Source organism: Ahaetulla prasina, chromosome 1 (genome assembly GCF_028640845.1).
Source record: "Ahaetulla prasina isolate Xishuangbanna chromosome 1, ASM2864084v1, whole genome shotgun sequence".
Classification (NCBI taxonomy): domain Eukaryota; kingdom Metazoa; phylum Chordata; class Lepidosauria; order Squamata; family Colubridae; genus Ahaetulla; species Ahaetulla prasina.
This window is the reverse complement of record NC_080539.1, coordinates 190,830,327-190,850,789: the sequence shown is the minus strand read 5'-3', so window position 1 is coordinate 190,850,789 and position 20,463 is coordinate 190,830,327. Positions and strand designations below refer to the sequence as shown.

The window sequence follows — 20,463 nt, the reverse complement described above, 5'->3', positions numbered from 1 at the left end:
GGATGGCAAATGTGACAATAGTTGAAAATGAGATCTGATGAGATAAATTGCTCAATTAGAATACGATACACAATTTGCTCAAAAAAAAAAAAACAAGAAAAGAAAGGGAAGTGTTTAATTACTCTAAGATAAAAAATATGCACAGCTCAAGTACCAAAATATCAAAAATCCAGAAGGAGAGAGGGGAAGATAAACATAACATCCAATCCTGACGTAATTAAATCACAGCATCTATTATTATTCCAGCCAAGTGGCTTTGTTGAAAATAAATTATGTATTTTATTTTATTATCGTGTTTCCCCAAAAATAAAACAAATTTTCTTTTGACCCCCCAAAATATGGCCTTGGCCTTATTATCAGGGGATCTTATCCCTAAACCTCGGCCCTGGAGTGCCGACCAGCTGCTTCACTGGTGCCGCTCAGGCCACTGCCTCCAGCAATTGTGGCAGCTTTTTCATTGCTTTCCATGCAAACAGCACAAGATGAGAAAGCGAGGTGTGGGGGGAAGGGGGGGAACATGCCCCCCCACACATGCCATCCACGTGGACGTTCTTTTCCTTCCAGGCAGCAGCAGCACATTCAGCTCCCCAAATCTGGCTTGCCGATCTCAACCGGTGAGGGAGAGTGGGAGGTGGGGAGGTGTGGAGAAGGAAGGAAATGGAATGGTGTGTTTTGGTACTCCTCTTTCCGCCTACAGTCCGACGAACTGTGCGAGCAGGTTAGTGCATCTTCAGTAGGATTCTACTTTTTTTTTTTTTCATATAAAATGCAATGTGAACAGAACATGGTCAGACTGCTCTCCCCTGTCTTAACTTTGGCTGCCTCCGCCACATGCAGGCTTGATTTCAAGAACCCGGCATCTTTCTTTCAGGATCATCTGGAATCTCGACCAGTTCCCATCAGCCCAACAGAAGGGGAAGGAAGGAACTCTTCAATCGGCAAGGAAAATTGGCATGCTCCTGAGCAGAAATCCCTGGGTGGGATGTCCATCCCAACTGCTGGTCCACATAGTGCGGCTTCATGAGAAAAGAAGAAAGCCCCTCTCACATGTCTCCACGCAGCCCTCCAGTGGCTCTCAGCCTGCATGGGAACGAAGGGCCCATTTGGCAGGCATGGCGGTCTGGGATGGAAACCTGTTTCCTGGAAAGGCGATGCGAGAGAGAGATGGGCCAGGTGCTCCCAATCAGAGTTGCAAGTCCAAGGGCCATGGTGAATGGACATTGACTTAATTGAATGTCCATTTTCAGGGCGCTGCGCAGACATTCCCCGTATGGGTTAATCTGTCATCTATTTGCTCAAGACTGATTGTAATTTTTTTCTTTCCATGACCATGCCTCCTGTTTCCTGTGGTCTTCAGTCTTTTTCACGAAGGCGTAGTCATCCAAGAATCTGCAGTAGAAGGAGACAAAAGAAAGAACACCCACCCCTGCCAGGATCAGGAAGCCTACAGGCCAGGTTGGAATGTCTATGCAACGCCCAGAAAATGGACATTCAGGTAAGTCAATGTCCATTTTCAGTGCACTGCTCCGACATTCCACGTATGGGACATACCCAAGCTTACGGACTCTGGGTGGGAACCTGACTGATCCCCTGGTCCTGGGTGGAAATAACACTTTGCAAAACTCTCCTTCCAAAAGATGCCTCCGCAGAGGCAAAAGTGCCCAATTTGTAACGTCTGATGAAAGATGAAATGTCTGATGAAAGATGACAATGACGACCATGTGGCCGCTCTACAAATGTCCAAAACCAAAGCTTGAATGGCCAAAGCAGCTGTGGTAGCCGCACTACAAGTAGAATGAGCCAAAATGCATCCAGGTAAAGGTTTCGCCTTCAGCTCATATGCTTTACGAGCCACCATCCCATCGTAGAAGAGGAAACTTTCTGATCCATAGATGAGGGGTGAAAGGATACAAACAAGGCTTCAGTCCAATGAAAGGAAGCTGTCTGTTTGATGTACCTACAGAAGGCCCTGCGAACGTCTAGCATATGCCATTGTACTTCCATCGGATGATGTGGATCTGGACAAAAATCAGGAAGAATGAGCTCCTGCACCCAGTGAAACCAAGAGTTCACCTTGAGGAGAAAAGCCAGGTCCATACGTAAGACAACTCTGTTAGTACAGAAAATATAAAGGTCTTTACAAATTGATAAGGCCACCAGTTCCAATATTCTCCTACCTGATGTAATTGCTAGAAGAAAGGCAACCTTGAGAGTCAGAAAGCTGAGATTGATGGAGCCCAGAGGCTCAAATGGAGAAGACGTCAGAGCCTGAAGAACAAGAGACAGATCCCACATAGAGGAACGGTGCACCACAGGGGGACTGAGATTGGCAGCTCCTTGAAGGAAACAACAAACCCTCAGATGTTGAGACAGGGAATGGTAAGAGACACAAGTAAATATCATCGATAAGGCAGCCACCTATTGATGTAAAGTGGCAGCAGCTAAACCTTTGTCCAGCCTCATGTGCAGAAACTCCAGCACTTCTGGAACTGAGGCCAATGTAGGGTCCACATGTTCCTTAGCACACCATCGACAGAAAGCTCGCCAGGAAGCATCATAAATCCTGTTTGTCGTGATGCCTGCATTGTGCGGATCACCTTGCTGGAAAGGTTCACTTTGCTCAGGAGGATCATCTCAAATGCCAGACGGTCAATTGGAGCCACTGGGGCTCTGGGTGTAGGACGGCCCTTGGCTGAGAGAAATCCTGTCCAGTGGAAACCTCCAGGGAGTGGACACAGAAAGGCTGACCAGATCGGCAAGCCAAGACTGGCGAGGCCAATGAGGAGCTATGAGAAGAATCTCTGCTCATTCAGCCAACAGTTTTCGAATCACCCATGGAATGAGTGGTATGGGCGGGAACGCATAGAGGAGTCCCCAAAGCCAGTGGCAACAAAAGGCATTGTGATTCTCCACTCCTGGAACTTGAAACCTGGAGAAGTACCTCAGCAGCTGCGTTCTCCAGGCTGGCAAAGAGGTCAAGGATTGGGACTCCAAACCTTTGAGACAGGTCCTGGAATAACTGAGGATATAATCACTACTCGTTCAGGTCTAGGCACACTCTGCTCAGCCAGTCCACCTTGACATTGGAGGAGTTGGAAATGTGTTCTGCTCTCACTGATAGCATGTACTTTTCTGCCCAACACATTAGCCTCTCCACCTCAGCCATCAATGCTCTGGACCGAGTGCCCCTTTCTCAATTGATATGTGCCTTCGTGGCCATATTGTCTGTCAAAATCAGTACATGCTGACCTGTCACCTTGGTCCGAAAATTGATGCTGTTCGTCCGTTCCACTGGGGACGAGTGGCCCTGAGCCACCTGGGGCAGAAGGTGTGCGCCCCAGGCTTGGAGACTCGCATCCGTCGTCAGAACGACTCAGTTGGGTTCCTGGAACACAAACCCCCGAAGCAGCACTGCCGAAGTCCACCAGTGAAGTGAGGCCTGAACCTGAGATGTCACGACCACTTTGGCCTTTGAATTGCTGCGCCCCACCTTCTGGAAGGGCAGCAAGAACCACTGTAGTAGACGAGCATGACGGCAAGCCTAGGGTACAATGGCTATATAGGAAATCATCTTCCCAAGCAGTGGGACAGCAGAAGCAAAGAAACTGACCTGCTGGAGACTACTTGTGATGCCAAATCCTTGTTGCTGTGAGAACAGTCGGGCAACAGGAAAACCTGGCCCTTGAGCAAGTCTATTACCGCTCCCAAGTGCAGAATGCGGGTGGAAGACTGCAGGTGACTCTTTGGCAAATTGATGGTAAACCCATGGAGTTGCAGAATACAAAGCAGTCTCGCTGTCCTTTGCGGCCTACGATTGGGAAGACAACACGATCAAAATGTCATCAAAGTAACACAGGATGCATGTGGAACCACCCGAACAAACGCTGCCATTGCCGCCAGCAATTTGGTGAACATCCGAGGTGCCAACGAAAGACTGAACGGCATGGCCCGATACTGGAAATGGCGATTGGCATATGCAAAGCGTAGAAATTTACGATGCACCGGGTTGATCGGGACTCTTTGAGATCCACTGATTGCAACAGGCCCGCTTCTCTTATGCAACCCAGAATAGATTTCAAGGATTGCATTTTGAATCTCCTGTATACGATGAACTGATTGAGTTGTTTGAGATTCAATATTCCTATCCATCCCCCCGAACTTTTGGGTACTAGGAAAAGGATGGAATAGAAGCCTGCTCTTTCTTGACCTTTTAGTACCAGCTCGATGGCCCTGATATCCAACAGATGTTGGATCTCGGCCTCCATGAGTTGTTTCTTGCTGGGCAGTGGGAAACCAGACAATGCAGGTAGTGGTTGGGGGGGGGTGGATCAGAATTCCAAGGTGAGGCCATACTCCACCATCCGAAGAATCCAAGCATCTGTCATGGAGGACGCCCACTGGTGGTGGAAATGTTGTAGACAACCGCCAACTGGAAGTGACAGCTGGGCGTCACTTGCCACAACAAGAGGGCCTCATCCCGTCCCCTTGAAAGTGCTTCTTTTGTGGAGCTTGACATCTACTCCAATCCCAGAAAGACTGTCTGTCAAAGATCCTGTCAAAGCCTTGTGAATAGGATCGCTGGAAATAGGACCCACTGGCCCCAGGCTCCTGGTGAAATGGCTGCCGTTGAGAGTAAGGCAAATATCTGCAATCGGTTCTCTTGTAAAATGAAGACAACACCTTCCGCTTGCCCTTATCTTCAATAAAAACCGGGTCCAAAGCCTCTCTAAACAGGGCCGAATCCTTGTAAGGGGCTGAAGCAAGTTTCCACTTTGACTTCATGTCAGCCTTCCAATTGCGAAGCCATAACAGCAGACATGATGTAACAGCAAATTTTGCAGCATACAAAGATGCATCAGCCGAATATTCAGTGGCTGCAATCAGTTTAATAACCTTCTGATGCAGCCCAATGTCATCCTGTGGAAGCTGTTCCTGTAATTGACAAAGCCAAACCAAGGAGCCTGGTTAAAAAATGAGGCCGATGTAGCGGCCTTGATGGCCCAAACAGCTGCCTTGTGAGACTTATGAAATGTCAGTTCTGCTCTCTGATCCTCAGGCTTAAGACCTTCCACCATATCGTTGGAAAGAAGAGTGGAAGAAGTCAGAGCAGCCACCGGGGCAAAAGGAGTGACTCCACAAGTTCGGGAGCCGAACAATAAACTTTCTTGTCATGGGCACTAGGAGCCGCAAGCGAACCAGGCTGACTCCATGGCCATTGAATGACCTCAGAAAATAGTTTAGGATAAGAAATGAATTCCTGTTCCTTCTTTGGGAGAAGAAACAAGTTGTCATTAGGAGAAGGAACCTCTAGACATTGTTCCTGTGGTTCTTCAAGCAGTCCCATACTGGTCGCCACCTTTGCCTTATTAAGTAAGGACTTAAAAAGCAATGGGCAAAACTGCCCTATAAATGCCAGCCTACCGGGCCACAACCCTTCATCTTCAGAAAATTCCAGATTATCCAGGCAATCATCCCCCCGCGATGATGCCTCAGTGCTGGAGGAATCGTGCTGTGAAGGGGATGCAGGTCTGCCTGCCACAGCAGGTTGCAATTGCTGATGAGGTCTGGTCGCCATCAAAGGCACCTGACTAGTGTGCTGAATCACCGCTGCCAGCATTCTGGACAGGGTGTTAGAAATCAAAGCCTGAATATCCAATGGTTGATCAGAGGAAGACCCTTCTTCTGCACATAACCCCGCTGCTGTCAGAATAAACGTGGCCTCAGGAGCCTGAGGCCCTGGTGCCAAGTATCCAATAGTCTCCACCGATCCCCACAGGATCAGTGTGCGCAACCTCAGATAATGGCTGAGAGGAAACCCCAGCCTCAGATGCAGCCCAATTTTGGCTTCCAGCAGCAGCAACAGGTTGCAATGGAAGTAAAATAGCTGGAACATCTGATATGGCTTCAGACATAGAAGCACGCAGATGTTCTGCAATCAAAGCAGTGCGCTCTGCCTTATCAAATTGTTTCTCTAAGGCCTTGTGACACCTGCCCGCATCTTTGTCTGCCACTGCAGACCGTTTTGCAAATCCTCCTAATGAAGGTCTAGCCTTGGCTGACTTACTTCTGGTAGATTTAGCAGTACATTTAGAACCAGCGTGTGTGGCCCTATGAAGCCTTGGAGGGCTGACAGTATGCTCCAAGTCAGAAGATACATCAGAATCAGACATGATAAACAGAGAATGGAAGGTATATATAAAAAACCACCTTTCCAATAAGTCCAGAAATTGTTTCCTTCAAGAAATATGTCTGTAGCCAGAAGAAATTATGGCAAGGGAAATTCCCAATCACCATATAGATAATGCCAGCTCAAAAGGATGATTGGGCTTAATTATCACAGTAAATAAGGTCCATATTGCTCCCAGGCAAACCTGTCCTGAAAGAAGCTGCTCCTAGCACCAATAGAGACTGCAAGATATTCAGCCAGCAGAAAGATCCAAGGCACAAAAATGACCAGGCAATTAAGCACAGAATCAAATGATTCTTAAACACTGCTTTGCAAGTTCAGATGCTAAGTCAGCCTTCCAAATTAATAATTGAGATTCCTGGCCCTTTACGCTCTGACAATGCCCAGAGAATGCCCAGACAACGTCCAAAATGGTGAGCCCTAGCAGGAAGAACCCCCCTGCGCCTGCGCAAATTGAAAACAGCTGTTTTTGGTGCAAAACCGCTTCGCCCTCCCAAAAATGGCAGGTGTGATCAAAACTGCCACTTCGAAGTGCCGCTGCTGTCTTTCAGCAACTCAAATAGGCGCAGAGGCAAAACCAAGCCTCCCAAGCGCCGCGAAGCCTTTCCTGGTCATCGGAGTTTGCACCAGCGTCCTGGTCAGTGACTCTGGAGCCGCTCAGAAGTAGACTGGAGCTGCAATGGTGGTAGGGGCTCAGTTAACAACCAGCTGCCCCACACACACCGGCGGCAATTTAAACAATGGAGGCACCCAAACAGGACACAACTCCGGAATGCTGCTTCCAAAAAAACCAACCAGGGTGGGGGAAGATGACCTGGAGTTCCCAGAGACGTCTAACCCACCACCAGCAGCTAAGGAGATCAATATCTCCTAACTCTTTCAGATGCACAGTTCCAGTATCCAGTAACAATTCAAATAAAAAATAAAACTGAAAACCAAACAATCCAAAAGAAAACAAAAAGGAAAATAAATTAATCTGGTATCTATTTGCCAGAGAACTGAAATGCAATTCTTGATAGATAGACTGAGTGAAAAAGACTGAAGACCACAGGAAACAGGAGGCGTGGTAATGGAAAGAAAAAAAAATTACATTCAGTCTTGAGCAAATAAATGACAGATAAACCCATATGTGAAATGTTGGCGCAGTGCACTGGAAAAAGCCCACCGCAGAGGAAGGGGCTCACGCCATCCAAGAAAACACTTCCGGCGAGAGGTTTCGAGAGTTCAAGTCATGGCACCTTTTAGAAAGAAAAGTCTGGGTCTTTCAGCAAGAAGATAAATTCGACATGTTCCTCTGCACGTGGCGGAGGCAGCCAAAGTTAAGACAGGGGAGAGCAATCTGACCCATGTTCTGTTCACAGTGCACTTTATATGAAAAAAAGAAAAAAGTAGAACCCTACTAACCTGCTCGCACACTTTGTAGAACAGTAGGTGGAAAGCCAAAACACACCATTCCACTTCCTTCCTTCCCCATCCCTCCCCACCTGCCACTCCCCCTCGCCGGCCGAGATCAACAAGCGAGATCTGGGGAGCTGAATGCACTGCTGCCGCCCAGGAGGAGAAGAACATCAGAAATAGGCTCTTTCACACAGCCTCCTTTCTCTCTTCTTCTTCTGAGTGGCAGCGTTGTGTTCAGCTCACAGAAAAGGCTGTTCCGCATGGATGGCAGGTACGTGTGAGGCACGTGGGGCATGTTCCCCCTCCCTTCCTCCCTCTCTCCGGCCTCGCCTTCTCACGTTGTGTTGTTTGCGCAGCAGCTGCGCACGCATTTAAGTATGGGGAGCTTATTTTGGCGAAGGGCTTATTTTACCGCATTCTCTCGAAAGTCCAATTGGGCTTATTATCTGGACATGTCTTAGTTTCAAGGAAACATGGTATTTTATTGCATATAATGTCAGGAAAATCTATCCTTGGCATACCACAGAGGGTGAACTAGTTTACACCAAGCTAACTAGCAACGTTCGCTCAGGTTGTTGGCTCTTCTAGGCATCTCTGCCAGTCTCACTTCGCCTTGTGCTGGAATACCTCATGTCCAGCCAGGTTCAGTGCTCCAGCTTCTGCTCTCTGCACACATTAATGTAATTAGTTTTTCCCACCAAAGTGGTACCCATTAATCTACTTGCAATATTGCGTGCTTTCACATTGCTGGATGGGCAGAAGCCAGGGAGTGAGCGGTGGGAGTTCACCCTGTTTTGTACCCTGCCGGCAACTCCAGCATCATTAAACCACTGTGCCACTGTCTCCCAAAATAAATAATGTTATCTTTGCTTTATAAATTCTGTTACTTGCTTCAAGAACCAACCTTCTAAAGGGAACACACTTTTTCTAAAGTCCAGAAAAAGAGGTGGTTCTTTTAAGGCATCAATCCTGACACACAGCCCAATCCAGGAGTGGCGATAGCAGTGGGTGGTTCGGAGAACTGGTAGCAAAAATCCCTGCCCCCGCCCATCCCACCCAATGCGCGGTCCCCTGCTTCCTCACTTGCCGCTTCTTTTAAAAAATGCTTTTAAAAGGTAAAAAAAAGAGACTCTGACGATCACAGCTGAGCCGCGCAATTGTCAGAGCCTTTTTTTTACCTTTTAAAAGCAATTTTTTACAACCTATTTGGCCGAATTGGTTGTAAATATATGCTTTTAAAAGTAAAAAAAAAAGATCTCGTGCCACAGCTGATCACCCCCCCCACCCCCATGCTGTTCTTACCCATGCCTCCTTTTGGTGTGCATTGAATGGGCGGGCGCACTTTGCATTTAGTGCAAGGTGCACACTGCACATGCAGGTGTGCACTGTGCATGCAGGAGCGCAGCACGCATGCGCAGCCAGAAAACCGGTAGTAAACCAGTTCAGATTCCACCACTGACCCAATCCCTTGCAACACAGAGAGTATGTCCTTAGCCAAATTAGAAAGCACTGCCAAGTATTAACATAAATCTAAACCTAGAAATAAAAAAATAAATTGTGATGAATTAAGAAAAAGTTGATCAACATATGACAAAAAGGCTTACCGGTTTCCAGCGAAGAATATAATTGGAAATGTGGGAGGACTCAGGTACAATCCACTGGATAGGATGAGAATCAGGTTGAATTGGAACATCTGTGATAATCACCTGAACAGGGTGACCAGGGGAACCTAAAATTAAGATTATCCTTATTAGTTTAGTCTCTTTGCTACCTCTTAATGATGCTTCCAATTTGGGCTACCAGTAGAATATCCTGATTTTCATAAACTAGTTTTCACAAAATATTTCACTTTTAGTTACCTTTGCAATGAGATCTGTAGCCAAACTGATTAAGGAAGAGGTGCAAAGAAAAGGTATATCATCTTTCCTGTCAATGAGTTTAGGCATGAAAAATTAGGACTCTATATGTGGGACTTTTAAATATTCTTTCCTTTCGTTTTAGGAACTGGTCCCCTAGACAACTGACAGGAAAATGGTATGAAAGGAAAAAAGGTGTTTACTTAAACTATGTACTAATATTTGTTTAAAACTAAGGCTCTATGGGTAGGAGGGAAGCTGTACTTGAGTATAAATACTAAGAACTGGCGCCCAGTTGAGAGCTGCTGTTACATAAGAATACATAAGTAAATGTTTTTCAAAGCCACTGTGTTTTTTCATCAGAACAGAGCTTTACTAATGCTGAGGCTTAAAGATTTGGATTGTAAAAAATCAAGGGATGGTGAGATGGTAGCACTTTTCTGTATCTCTTTGCTGCCATCTGGAAATCCTGTAGCCTTATTTGTGCATCTTTCTATAATATATTTATTTATTTGGAACCCACCTTTATGATTTTTACAAATAACTCAAGATGGCAAACATATTCCTCCTGTTTTTCCCCACAACAATTATCCTATGAGATGAGTTGGGCTGAGAGACAGAGACTGACCCAAAGCCCCCCAGCCGGCTTTTATGGCTAAGATGGGAATAGAACGCATGATCTTCCTCATTCTATCCTGGTGCCTTAAGCAACAAACAAAATTTATTCCATGGTTGTTTATTTATTCTTGAAAGGTTTCTGGATTTCTATTTTATGATCCTTACATCCAGGTGAAAAAATTAGACTGAATCTATCTTTTATGTTATACGCATGTGGGAAACCAGCAGCTATATCTAAGGTTTTTCAGTGAGATGATGCTTGATTGCAATTCCCACCAAAATCACTCCCCCACATGCAGCCTTAAGCACTGGGGAAAAAATACTCCCCCATGAGTGGGAAACAAGTGAAAAGTAGAAGCTTGGAAAGGAAAGTCCCAATCAAATTCCTCTTCTATGTTTTTAAACCTAAAAACCCCATCTTAGTTGCCATTCACTGCAGAATATAAACCTCTGTATTTATACCACATGGTTCTCTCTGGTCTATTGATTTGTTTATAGCATTTGTATGGCCATTTTCTTTTTAAAATTTATTTTTCTAAAAAACATTATATTACCTCCTTTTTAGAAGCTCTCATTTTGTTTTTATATGTTATCTTTTTATTTTCAGCAAGAATAGGGTCCTCAAAGGCTGGGCATAGCCAGACCTCCATGGCATTCCACAATGAACTCTATTAACAATTGTAGTTTGGTCAATTAGCTTAATTTCCTGGATTTTCACGATACAAAGTATCATAATCTAATTACATGCTTAATTAAAAAGTGTCTGCTTACTCTGCAATTCAACACCTTTACTGATTAGCTGACATCACTCAAAAGTAGTCAAGGTCACTAAATCCCCAGCTCGGTTTTTTAGTTTATTTGAGTTTTATAATCACCTACATAAATTTCCCAGTTAAATGTTGATTAATTTAGTAACTGAATGAGCCTACAGAATTTTGTGAAAGACAGAAATTCCTTTAGTACATCACCAAAATAACTTACTCTGCAAAAATATCTATTATTTTAGCAATTAAACTCTTCTTTTTTAAAATGTTCTCCATTTTATGTATTAGTTTGGATAAGTGGAATACCTATGGAATGTTTAAAAAGCTTCCATAAAAACCCCCATTTCAAAAGTATCCCAAGTCCCAAAGCAAGACTCTGTTATTTCCGTGTGTGTGTGTGTGTGTGTGTGTGTGTGTGTAGAGAGAGAGAGAGAGAAAGAGAGAAGGAGAGAGAGAGAGAGGGAGGTGTCTTTGGTTATTTGGGTTTTCTCCCACGTAAAATTGGAAGTGTCTTGGCGACGTTTCAACAAAGTCTCATTCATCATCTTCAGGCTGGTGTTTACAGCTTCGTGCTTCTAGGAGCAATGTATGATCGCAGCTGTTTCTTTCTTTTAACTGCTAGTGGGGGTTTGAACTGATTGGTTGGGAGCTTGGCTGTGTTCTGATTGGGTGGAGATGTGTTCTGATTGGTTGGGGGTTTGGCTGTGCTCTGATTGGATGGTGGGGTTGGCTGTGCTCTGATTGGATGGGGGTATGTTCTGTTTGGTGGGGGGGCTTGGTTGTGCTCAGGTTAGTCTGAGTTGCAGGGGGATTTGAGTTGGTGAGTTGCATTGCTGTTGTTTGGCTTCGCGTTCGTGGTCGTGCTACCTCTTCATAGTGGGTATCAGTCTGCTGCATGTATGGATTGGAGGGGTTTGAAATGGCTAATGATGCAGCTGCGATCATTATATACATATCGGACATTAATACAATTGAATGTGTCCAGAAATATTTCACAAGAAGAGTCCTCCACTCCTCTGCTCGCAACAAAATACCTTATGCCATCAGACTTGAAATTTTGGGCTTAGAAAACTTAGCACTACGCCACTTTTGGTATGACCTAAGCATAGCTCATAAAATTATCTGCTACAATGTCATATCTGTCAGTGACTACTTCAGCTTCAACCACAACAATACAAGAGCACACAATAGATACCAACTTAAAGTGAACCGCTCCAAACTCGATTGCCGAAAGTACAACTTCAGCAACAGAGTTGTCAATGCCTGGAATGCACTACCTGACTCTGTGGTTTCATTCCAAAACCCCCAAAATTTTAACCTAAGACTGTCTACTGCTGACCTCAACCCATTCCTAAAAGGTCTATAAGGAGTTCTTGACAAATAATTTTTTTTTAAAAAAATGGTGAAGCTACAGGCATGAAACTGGAGACCATGTCAATTATGAGTGAAGTTTATTCATTGACTGGTTGTGCAACTTATGTGTATGAAGATTGCATCTGTACTTGAGGATTAGAAGAATGTCATTACTGTTCCCCTTTCTGCAAACAGAAAGGTAGAAAAATTAATGTAAAAACTACAGGGGATTGGCTTGGTAAATGTGCCTGGGAAGATATCTGGCAGAATTCTGACTGAAAGGGTATGAGATGTGATAACAAGCAACACTAGGGTAGTACAACACAGATTTCAGTTTTGCTTTTCAGATCACTGAGAAATGCACTGACTGTGCAAAACAGAATGTATTTTACATTTATTAATTCAGAGAAAGCATATGATAGGTTTGAATTACAGAACATTCTGGGTGAATATGAAGTCAAAGGTTGATTGCTAAATATAATTAAAACAATACAGGAGGGAAGTAAAGCAAGTGTGAACAGTTCAACACTAATTCAACATTGGTCAGGAAGTGAGACAAGAACATGTGATGTCCTCTTGTTTGTTTAATATATTTATGGAAAATATAGTAGTGCTGCTGATGCTATGGTATTGTTGGATGAGAACCTAAATGATCTGCAGCAAATTTTAGATGTATTAAGGAGGATAGTCTGAAAATTAATGTATCAAAGGTCAAAGCAATTGGGTCTGATAAGAAACAACTGCAAGTTACTAAAGATGGGGAAATGGATGGAGAAATTTGTAAATGATGCAAAAACTCAGTAGTGTGTGATGGTATATTTATAGAAAGAAGTGGAAATGATTGCATGAGTGTGTTTCTGCCCACCTTGTTAAATACAAGTCAGAGTTGTATGTGCCACAAGAGAAATAATAGTTGTGTGATTGGCATCAGTGTGCATAAATGCCTGAAAAATGATCAAGAAAGATAAATTAAATTGAACTAATTCAATAATTAATTCAAGAATGCTGAATAAATGTGGACTAAGTACAAAAGAGAGTGACCATAAGTTACATTGAACTGGTTAGGCCACATAGGGAGAATGAAAGAGGCTCAAACTGCAAAACAAATATCTGAAGTACAGTAAATATGTCAAAAGGAAAGGGAAGAGTGGAAAAAATATAGAGTTCATCAAAAACAAAAGCATGAGAATTTTAAAGTACACAGGGCAGTGGATATATGGACACAGTGGAAACATCAAGATCTTTGACCATTTCTTATTATTATATATTATTGTATATATATTATATATACAATATATTGTATATATATATACAATATATTGTGTGTGTGTGTGTGTGTGTGTGTGTGTATATATATATATAATATATATATATATATATAAATATATATATATATATATATATATATATATATATATATATATATATATATATATATATATATATATATATACAATATATTGTATATATATATACAATATATTATTGTATATAATATACAAATGGATGAAGACTATTGCTTAACACAGGGTAAGCCACCCTGAGTCTTTGGAGAAGGGCGGGATATAAATGCAAATAATAATAATGATAATATTATTATTATTATTATTATTATTATTTCTTTTCTGTACTTTGTATAACATTACTTATTTCAAAAGGAGTGGTCATGTGTCTGATTAGCAAAGCCAATGATGTAATTATAGGATCTTTATGTTTGATTCAAAGACTTCTGAATTTTTTTTCTCTCTCTCTACTTAAAATGGTGATTTGAAAGTTATTATAAAGTACTTAGAAAGCATACCATAAGTTATGTGAAAACAAGTCATGTGGTCTCCCTCATTCATAGATTTGGATTCTTACCTGTGTTCAAAGGCTGGCAGTGCCATTCTCCAATACCCCGGCCATAACAGTAACACTGATATCTCACTCCATGAGCATGCTTCTCCCATGAATCCCCAATCTGGTAAAAGGTCTGGCTTTCCGAATCTTGACACTGATCTAAAAACAGAACACCAAATAGTTATTTCAGGCCTATTACAAGGGTGGAGTTCTGGTGCCTTAGAGAATAAACAGGTCTTTGGATGGCTGCTGAAATTTACATACAAATCTGATCCCAATCAGTTACTTTTGAACGGATTGAAATAAAATATTGTGGGAGTTACTCTATTTTCTGACTTGAAGAGAACACACTGAGGAAATATATAACCATAGTAAAGAAGAAGTGGAGGTATTGAAAGGAAAATACAAATTAAAAATAGTAGATAGTATTAAAAACTTAGCTACTGACATCCCAAAAAATATTCAAGAGTTAAAGAAAATAAATTATGAAAAGCTAAAGAAAGATATAGAAGATAAAATAGATAAATATGAGAAAGTAAAATTATCATAGTTTGGAAGAATTGCAATGATAAAAATGAAAGTTTTACCAAAAAGTAAAGTTTTGGATGATCCCAATTAAATTTTCGGATCAAGAATTAAAGCAAATACAGAGGTTGCTGGAAGTGTATTGTAATGGAGGTAAGAGAGCAAGAATAAGTAAAGCATTATGGCATGAATCATTAAAAAAGGGTGGGCTGGGTCTTCCAAATATTAGAAATTATTGGGTAGATAATCAATTAAAGATGGTCCCAGATGTTATAGTAATAACTAGAGATTTAATATGGAGGAATATAGAGTTGAAAGAATTAAGGAAAATAGGTGATCCTGTAGAAACATATTGGTTTAAAAAGAATATTTTAAAAATTGCTAAGAGGATTCAAAATCCCTTTTTAAAAAAATTGATAGAATTATGAAATAAATTGAGATACCAGCTAATGCCAGGAATTTCTCTTTTAACATCGGTGGTAGGAATGGAGAAATTCCCTAAGATTGAATTGAAAGAATGGATTAGTAAACTAAAAGAAGATATATAAATGGGAAGACTGGAAGAACAAGATAAAGAATATAACACAACTAAATAATGTTTTAGCAGATATTAAATTAAATTGGTTGAATTTAATATAATTAGAGAAATTGATAAAAGTGGAAGAAAGATTTGAGGAGAAAGATAGTTAACAAAATCTGAAATGATTATAAATGAATGTGAGATGAATGAAGAATATATAGGTAAAGGTTTAACTAATGAACAAAGGGAAGAACAAAGGGAAGAGTTGAATCGACCTATAACTTCTGAGGAAATTATTTTGGTAATAAAGCAATTAAAAATAGGGAAATCCCCGGGCACAGATGGACTTACAGCAATATATTATAAAAATTTACAGGATGAGATAGTTGGTCCACTTACGAAATTATTTAATCAGATACAGATGGGAGGAGGAGTGGAAGACTACTTTTGTTTCATTGATACCAAAAGAGGATCAGGATTGTACTAAGCCTGGGAATTATAGACCGATTTCACTCTTGAATAATGATTATAAGATTTTTGCAAAAATAATGGCAAATAGGTTAATGGAAATTGTACAACAAAGGATTCATACTGACCAGTCTGGTTTTATAAAAGGGAGACAAATGAGGAATAATGTTAGGCAGATAGTGAATTTATTGGAATATTTGGAAAAGAAAAATCAGATTCCGGCAGCGTTTATATTTTTGGATGCAGATAAAGCTTTTGATCGTTTGCATTGGGAATTTTTATTTAAATTAACAGACAAAATGCAATTTGGAAATGGTTTTATACGAATACTTAGGGCAATTTATGGAGAGCAAACAGCTCAGATAATAATTAATGGTAGTTTGACAGATAGTTTTAAAATTGCGAAAGGAACAAGGCAGGGGTGTCCTTTATCACCTTTATTGTTTATTTTGTCTTTGGAACCTTTATTGGATAAGATAAGAGAGTTAAGGAAGATAGAGGGTATTAGAATTAGAAGACATGAATATAAAGTTAGAGCATTTGCAGAAGATTTGGTTGTTATGTTGACTCAGCTTATAAATTCAAGTGTATATTTGTTGGAAGTAATTAATCAATATGGAAAGGTCTCAGGGTTTAAAGTGAATCAAAATAAAACAAAAGTGTTAACCAAAACTGTGATTAAGAACCAGAAAGAAAAACTAGAGGAAATAACAGGATTTGAAATTGTAAAAAAGGTTAAATATTTAGGAGTCTTTCTTACTTCATCAAATGTAAAATTGTATAAGAATAATTATGATGTGTTATGGAAAAAAATTCAGAAGGAAATGAATACTTGGAAAAAATTACAATTATCTTTGTTGGGGAGAATAGCAGTTATAAAAATGAATGTTTTGCCTAAATTCTTGTTCTTGTTTCAGATGATACCAATAATTAAGAAAGATAAAAATTTGGAAGAATGGCAGATTGGAATTAATAAATTTATATGGGAAGGGAAAAAAGCGAGAAAATAATGCAAGATATACAGGAAAGAGGAGGATTAAAAATGCCTAATTTAAAATTGTATTATGAAGCAGTTGTTCTTTCTGTAATTAGTGATTGGTTTAATTTGACGGAAGAAAGGATTTTGAATATAGAAGTTTATGATTTATTATATGGATGGCATGCATATTTATTGTATGATAAGAAAGTAGATAAAGCTTTTAAGAATCATGTGTTGAGAATTTCTCTTCTGTGTGTCTGGAAAAAATATTATTATAAGTTAAATTATAAAATTCCTATATGGGCAAGTCCTCGGCATGCAGTAGAGAATATAAATATAGAACAGGAACAAGAAATGATTACTTATAAAGATCTTTTATATAATGAGAGGGGAAATCTACAACTAAAATCTTTGGATACATTAAAAGAAGAAGGGAGGAATTATACGTGGTTTCAATATGGACAGTTAAAGGCTAGATGGAAAGAAGATCAGAAAATTGGTATTATTCAAAATGAAGAAAATTTGGTTAAACAAATTAGAAATCAAACCCAGGGGCATATAAAGAGATTGTATAATGTGTTGATAGAAATAGATTTTGAAAGAGATTTAATAAAGGATTGTATGATAAAATGGGCTTGAGATGAGGCAGAATTGCAAGAGGAGCTGGACTTCAATGAGAAGTCTATCAGGCTCAGATGGGTAAGAGGTGTGGGGCACAGGGAAGGACCCCCCTGAGGAAGCCATACTGAACCAGAGCCTGTTCCTGATACAACAGGGGGAGTAGAAGAGAAACTCTCACACAGATGGCTACCCAAGATTCCTGTGTCACCCAGGGCAGGGCAGGGATGAAGCTATTACAGTGGGGGTCGCACCTGCTCTACCTGAACTGGCACCAGCGCAACTAATGCAGTCCTCTGCAGGGACTGCCCCTCAAAGGCACTGGGTCCCAGCCTTTGGGGTGAAGTATGGTGGAGACCCTGGATAACTGGGGTTCCTCCTGGTGCAACTCTGGAACTACATGCAGCTGAACTGATATGGGGCTGAACTGGAGATGGGAGAAGCCCAAATTGGTCACCATGGTTCTAGAGGGTGCAACAGCATTCCCTCCACAATGACAACATCTCCCAACTGTGGAGCTATAACCACTTTATGACAGCCCTTCGCCAATGGTTCAAGGACCCTGTCAGCCCTGGAGCCATTTTCCCTCTCCACCTTCAGGTCTGTCACAGCGGGGATGAGTCGAGCTGTGGGAATGAGAGGGGGGAGGTAGAGATAGCTGGAGGATTGTAGCCAAAATAAAATCCTTTCCTCTGAGAACCAAGGACTTTCCCACCAGGTGCAAGGCGGTGGGATCTGAGAGCAAGTGTCCCTTGGATTATGACCTGATTAGACCATGTGATAAACTGCATGGGAAGAGGAAAGAAAACTTTACTTTTAACTAGGGGGAAACCTGAGGGGGGTTTAGAGTCAGGTTTTCCCAGATGTGCCAATATGATATACCTAATAAATCTATATTTTGAGGAAGATGCCTGCCTTGGAGTTTTGATTCTGTTATTACTTGGAACCCTGACATTAACCCGACTCCTAAAAACCAAATCAAGAAGCTCCCCACACCTGCGGGGCTGCTTTCCAGAGCACGAATGCAACACCTTAAACCCCCCACAACCCACCGACCGTACAATAGAGTTCGTACCCGGAGCCAAGCTATCCAAGCCGAAAATGTATTCCATGACCCCCAGGGAGATGGAAGAGCTGAGAAAGTACATCACCACCAACCTTGCAAGGGGGTTCATTCAGCCCACCAAATCTAGGGTGGCCACCCCAGTGCTTTTCAAAGAGAGAAAGAGGAGTCTATGAGGCTTTGCATTGATTTTAGAGGAATTAACGCGGAATGCATGGAGAACACCTACCCCTTACCCTTGATGAAGGACATGCTAAATCACCAAACTGGACTTAGGGGAGGCCTACTATCGGGTCGAATCAAAGATGAGTGGGAAAAAGCCTTCAACTGCCCACTAGGCAGTTTCTAGTTCAAAGTGATGCCATTCGGACTACAGGGAACCCCCAGTTTTCATGCAGCTAATAATTGAGATGCTGCATGAGCACTTCTACCAGGGGGTCTTAGTCTATCAGAATGACATTCTCATATTCAGTGAAACGGTGGAAGAGCACTTTAAACTAGTGCATCAGGAGGGGGCGTGACCAGCATCACGGCGGTATGGCGTGGAATTCCAGGGCTCTGGAATAACGCTGATATCCCAGCCGATTTAGGGGATCCTCAGGTGATCATAACTGTCCTGTAGAGACAGTGAAGAATGAAGGCGCAGGCTAGTGCGAACAGGGAAGACGCAAATTCCCTGAAGTGCCAGCATTAGCCTCCGACCCAGCGGTGTGGGAAGACAGCCATTAGGAGCTGTCAAAAGCCGGGACAGCCACACAGAAGAAGAAAAGAAAAGAGAGTGAGGCGATCATCTGAGTGAGAAACTGAAGTCTTGGAAAAAAGATTCCTTTTATATTTTTATCTCCTGAACTTTTAAAAAAAGTTTCTTGAAAGACATGGCAAAGAGGAGAGGGGAGGGAGAGATAGCTGGAGGATTGTAGCCAAAATAAAATCCTTTCCTCTGAGAACCAAGGACTTTCCCACCAGGTGCAAGGCGGTGGGATCTGAGAGCAAGTGTCCCTTGGATTATGACCTGATTAGACCATGTGATAAACTGCATGGGAAGAGGAAAGAAAACTTTACTTTTAACTAGGGGGAAACCTGAGGGGGGTTTAGAGTCAGGTTTTCCCAGATGTGCCAATATGATATACCTAATAAATCTATATTTTGAGGAAGATGCCTGCCTTGGAGTTTTGATTCTGTTATTACTTGGAACCCTGACATTAACCCGACTCCTAAAAACCAAATCAAGAAGCTCCCCACACCTGCGGGGCTGCTTTCCAGAGCACGAATGCAACACCTTAAACCCCCCACAACCCACCGACCGTACAATAGAGTTCGTACCCGGAGCCAAGCTATCCAAGCCGAAAATGTATTCCATGACCCCCAGGGAGATGGAAGAGCTGAGAAAGTACATCACCACCAACCTTGCAAGGGGGTTCATTCAGCCCACCAAATCTAGGGTGGCCACCCCAGTGCTTTTCAAAGAGAGAAAGAGGAGTCTATGAGGCTTTGCATTGATTTTAGAGGAATTAACGCGGAATGCATGGAGAACACCTACCCCTTACCCTTGATGAAGGACATGCTAAATCACCAAACTGGACTTAGGGGAGGCCTACTATCGGGTCGAATCAAAGATGAGTGGGAAAAAGCCTTCAACTGCCCACTAGGCAGTTTCTAGTTCAAAGTGATGCCATTCGGACTACAGGGAACCCCCAGTTTTCATGCAGCTAATAATTGAGATGCTGCATGAGCACTTCTACCAGGGGGTCTTAGTCTATCAGAATGACATTCTCATATTCAGTGAAACGGTGGAAGAGCACTTTAAACTAGTGCATCAGGAGGGGGCGTGACCAGCATCACGGCGGTATGGCGTGGAATTCCAGGGCTCTGGAATAACGCTGATATCCCAGCCGATTTAGGGGATCCTCAGGTGATCATAACTGTCCTGTAGAGACAGTGAAGAATGAAGGCGCAGGCTAGTGCGAACAGGGAAGACGCAAATTCCCTGAAGTGCCAGCATTAGCCTCCGACCCAGCGGTGTGGGAAGACAGCCATTAGGAGCTGTCAAAAGCCGGGACAGCCACACAGAAGAAGAAAAGAAAAGAGAGTGAGGCGATCATCTGAGTGAGAAACTGAAGTCTTGGAAAAAAGATTCCTTTTATATTTTTATCTCCTGAACTTTTAAAAAAAGTTTCTTGAAAGACATGGCAAAGAGGAGAGGGGAGGGAGAGGAATAATCTATCTCCCCACTTACGGAATAGCGGCGAAAAAGCGGAAGCCGTTAATAAAGACT

General features: G+C 42.2%; 1 protein-coding gene across 12 annotated transcripts in view; it reads right to left on the bottom strand.

The window, feature by feature from the left end:
- FN1 (fibronectin 1) overlaps positions 1–20,463 on the bottom strand; it is a 148,770-nt gene that overhangs the window by 96,809 nt on the left and 31,498 nt on the right. For all 12 annotated transcript variants that reach the window (XM_058185952.1, XM_058185959.1, XM_058185970.1 and 9 more), the window contains exons 13-14: positions 14,037–14,174; positions 9,190–9,314 (exon numbers count right to left, since the gene is read on the bottom strand). In XM_058185952.1, the coding sequence (XP_058041935.1) occupies positions 9,190–9,314; positions 14,037–14,174 (263 nt within the window). The remainder of the gene's footprint in view (positions 1–9,189; positions 9,315–14,036; positions 14,175–20,463) is intronic.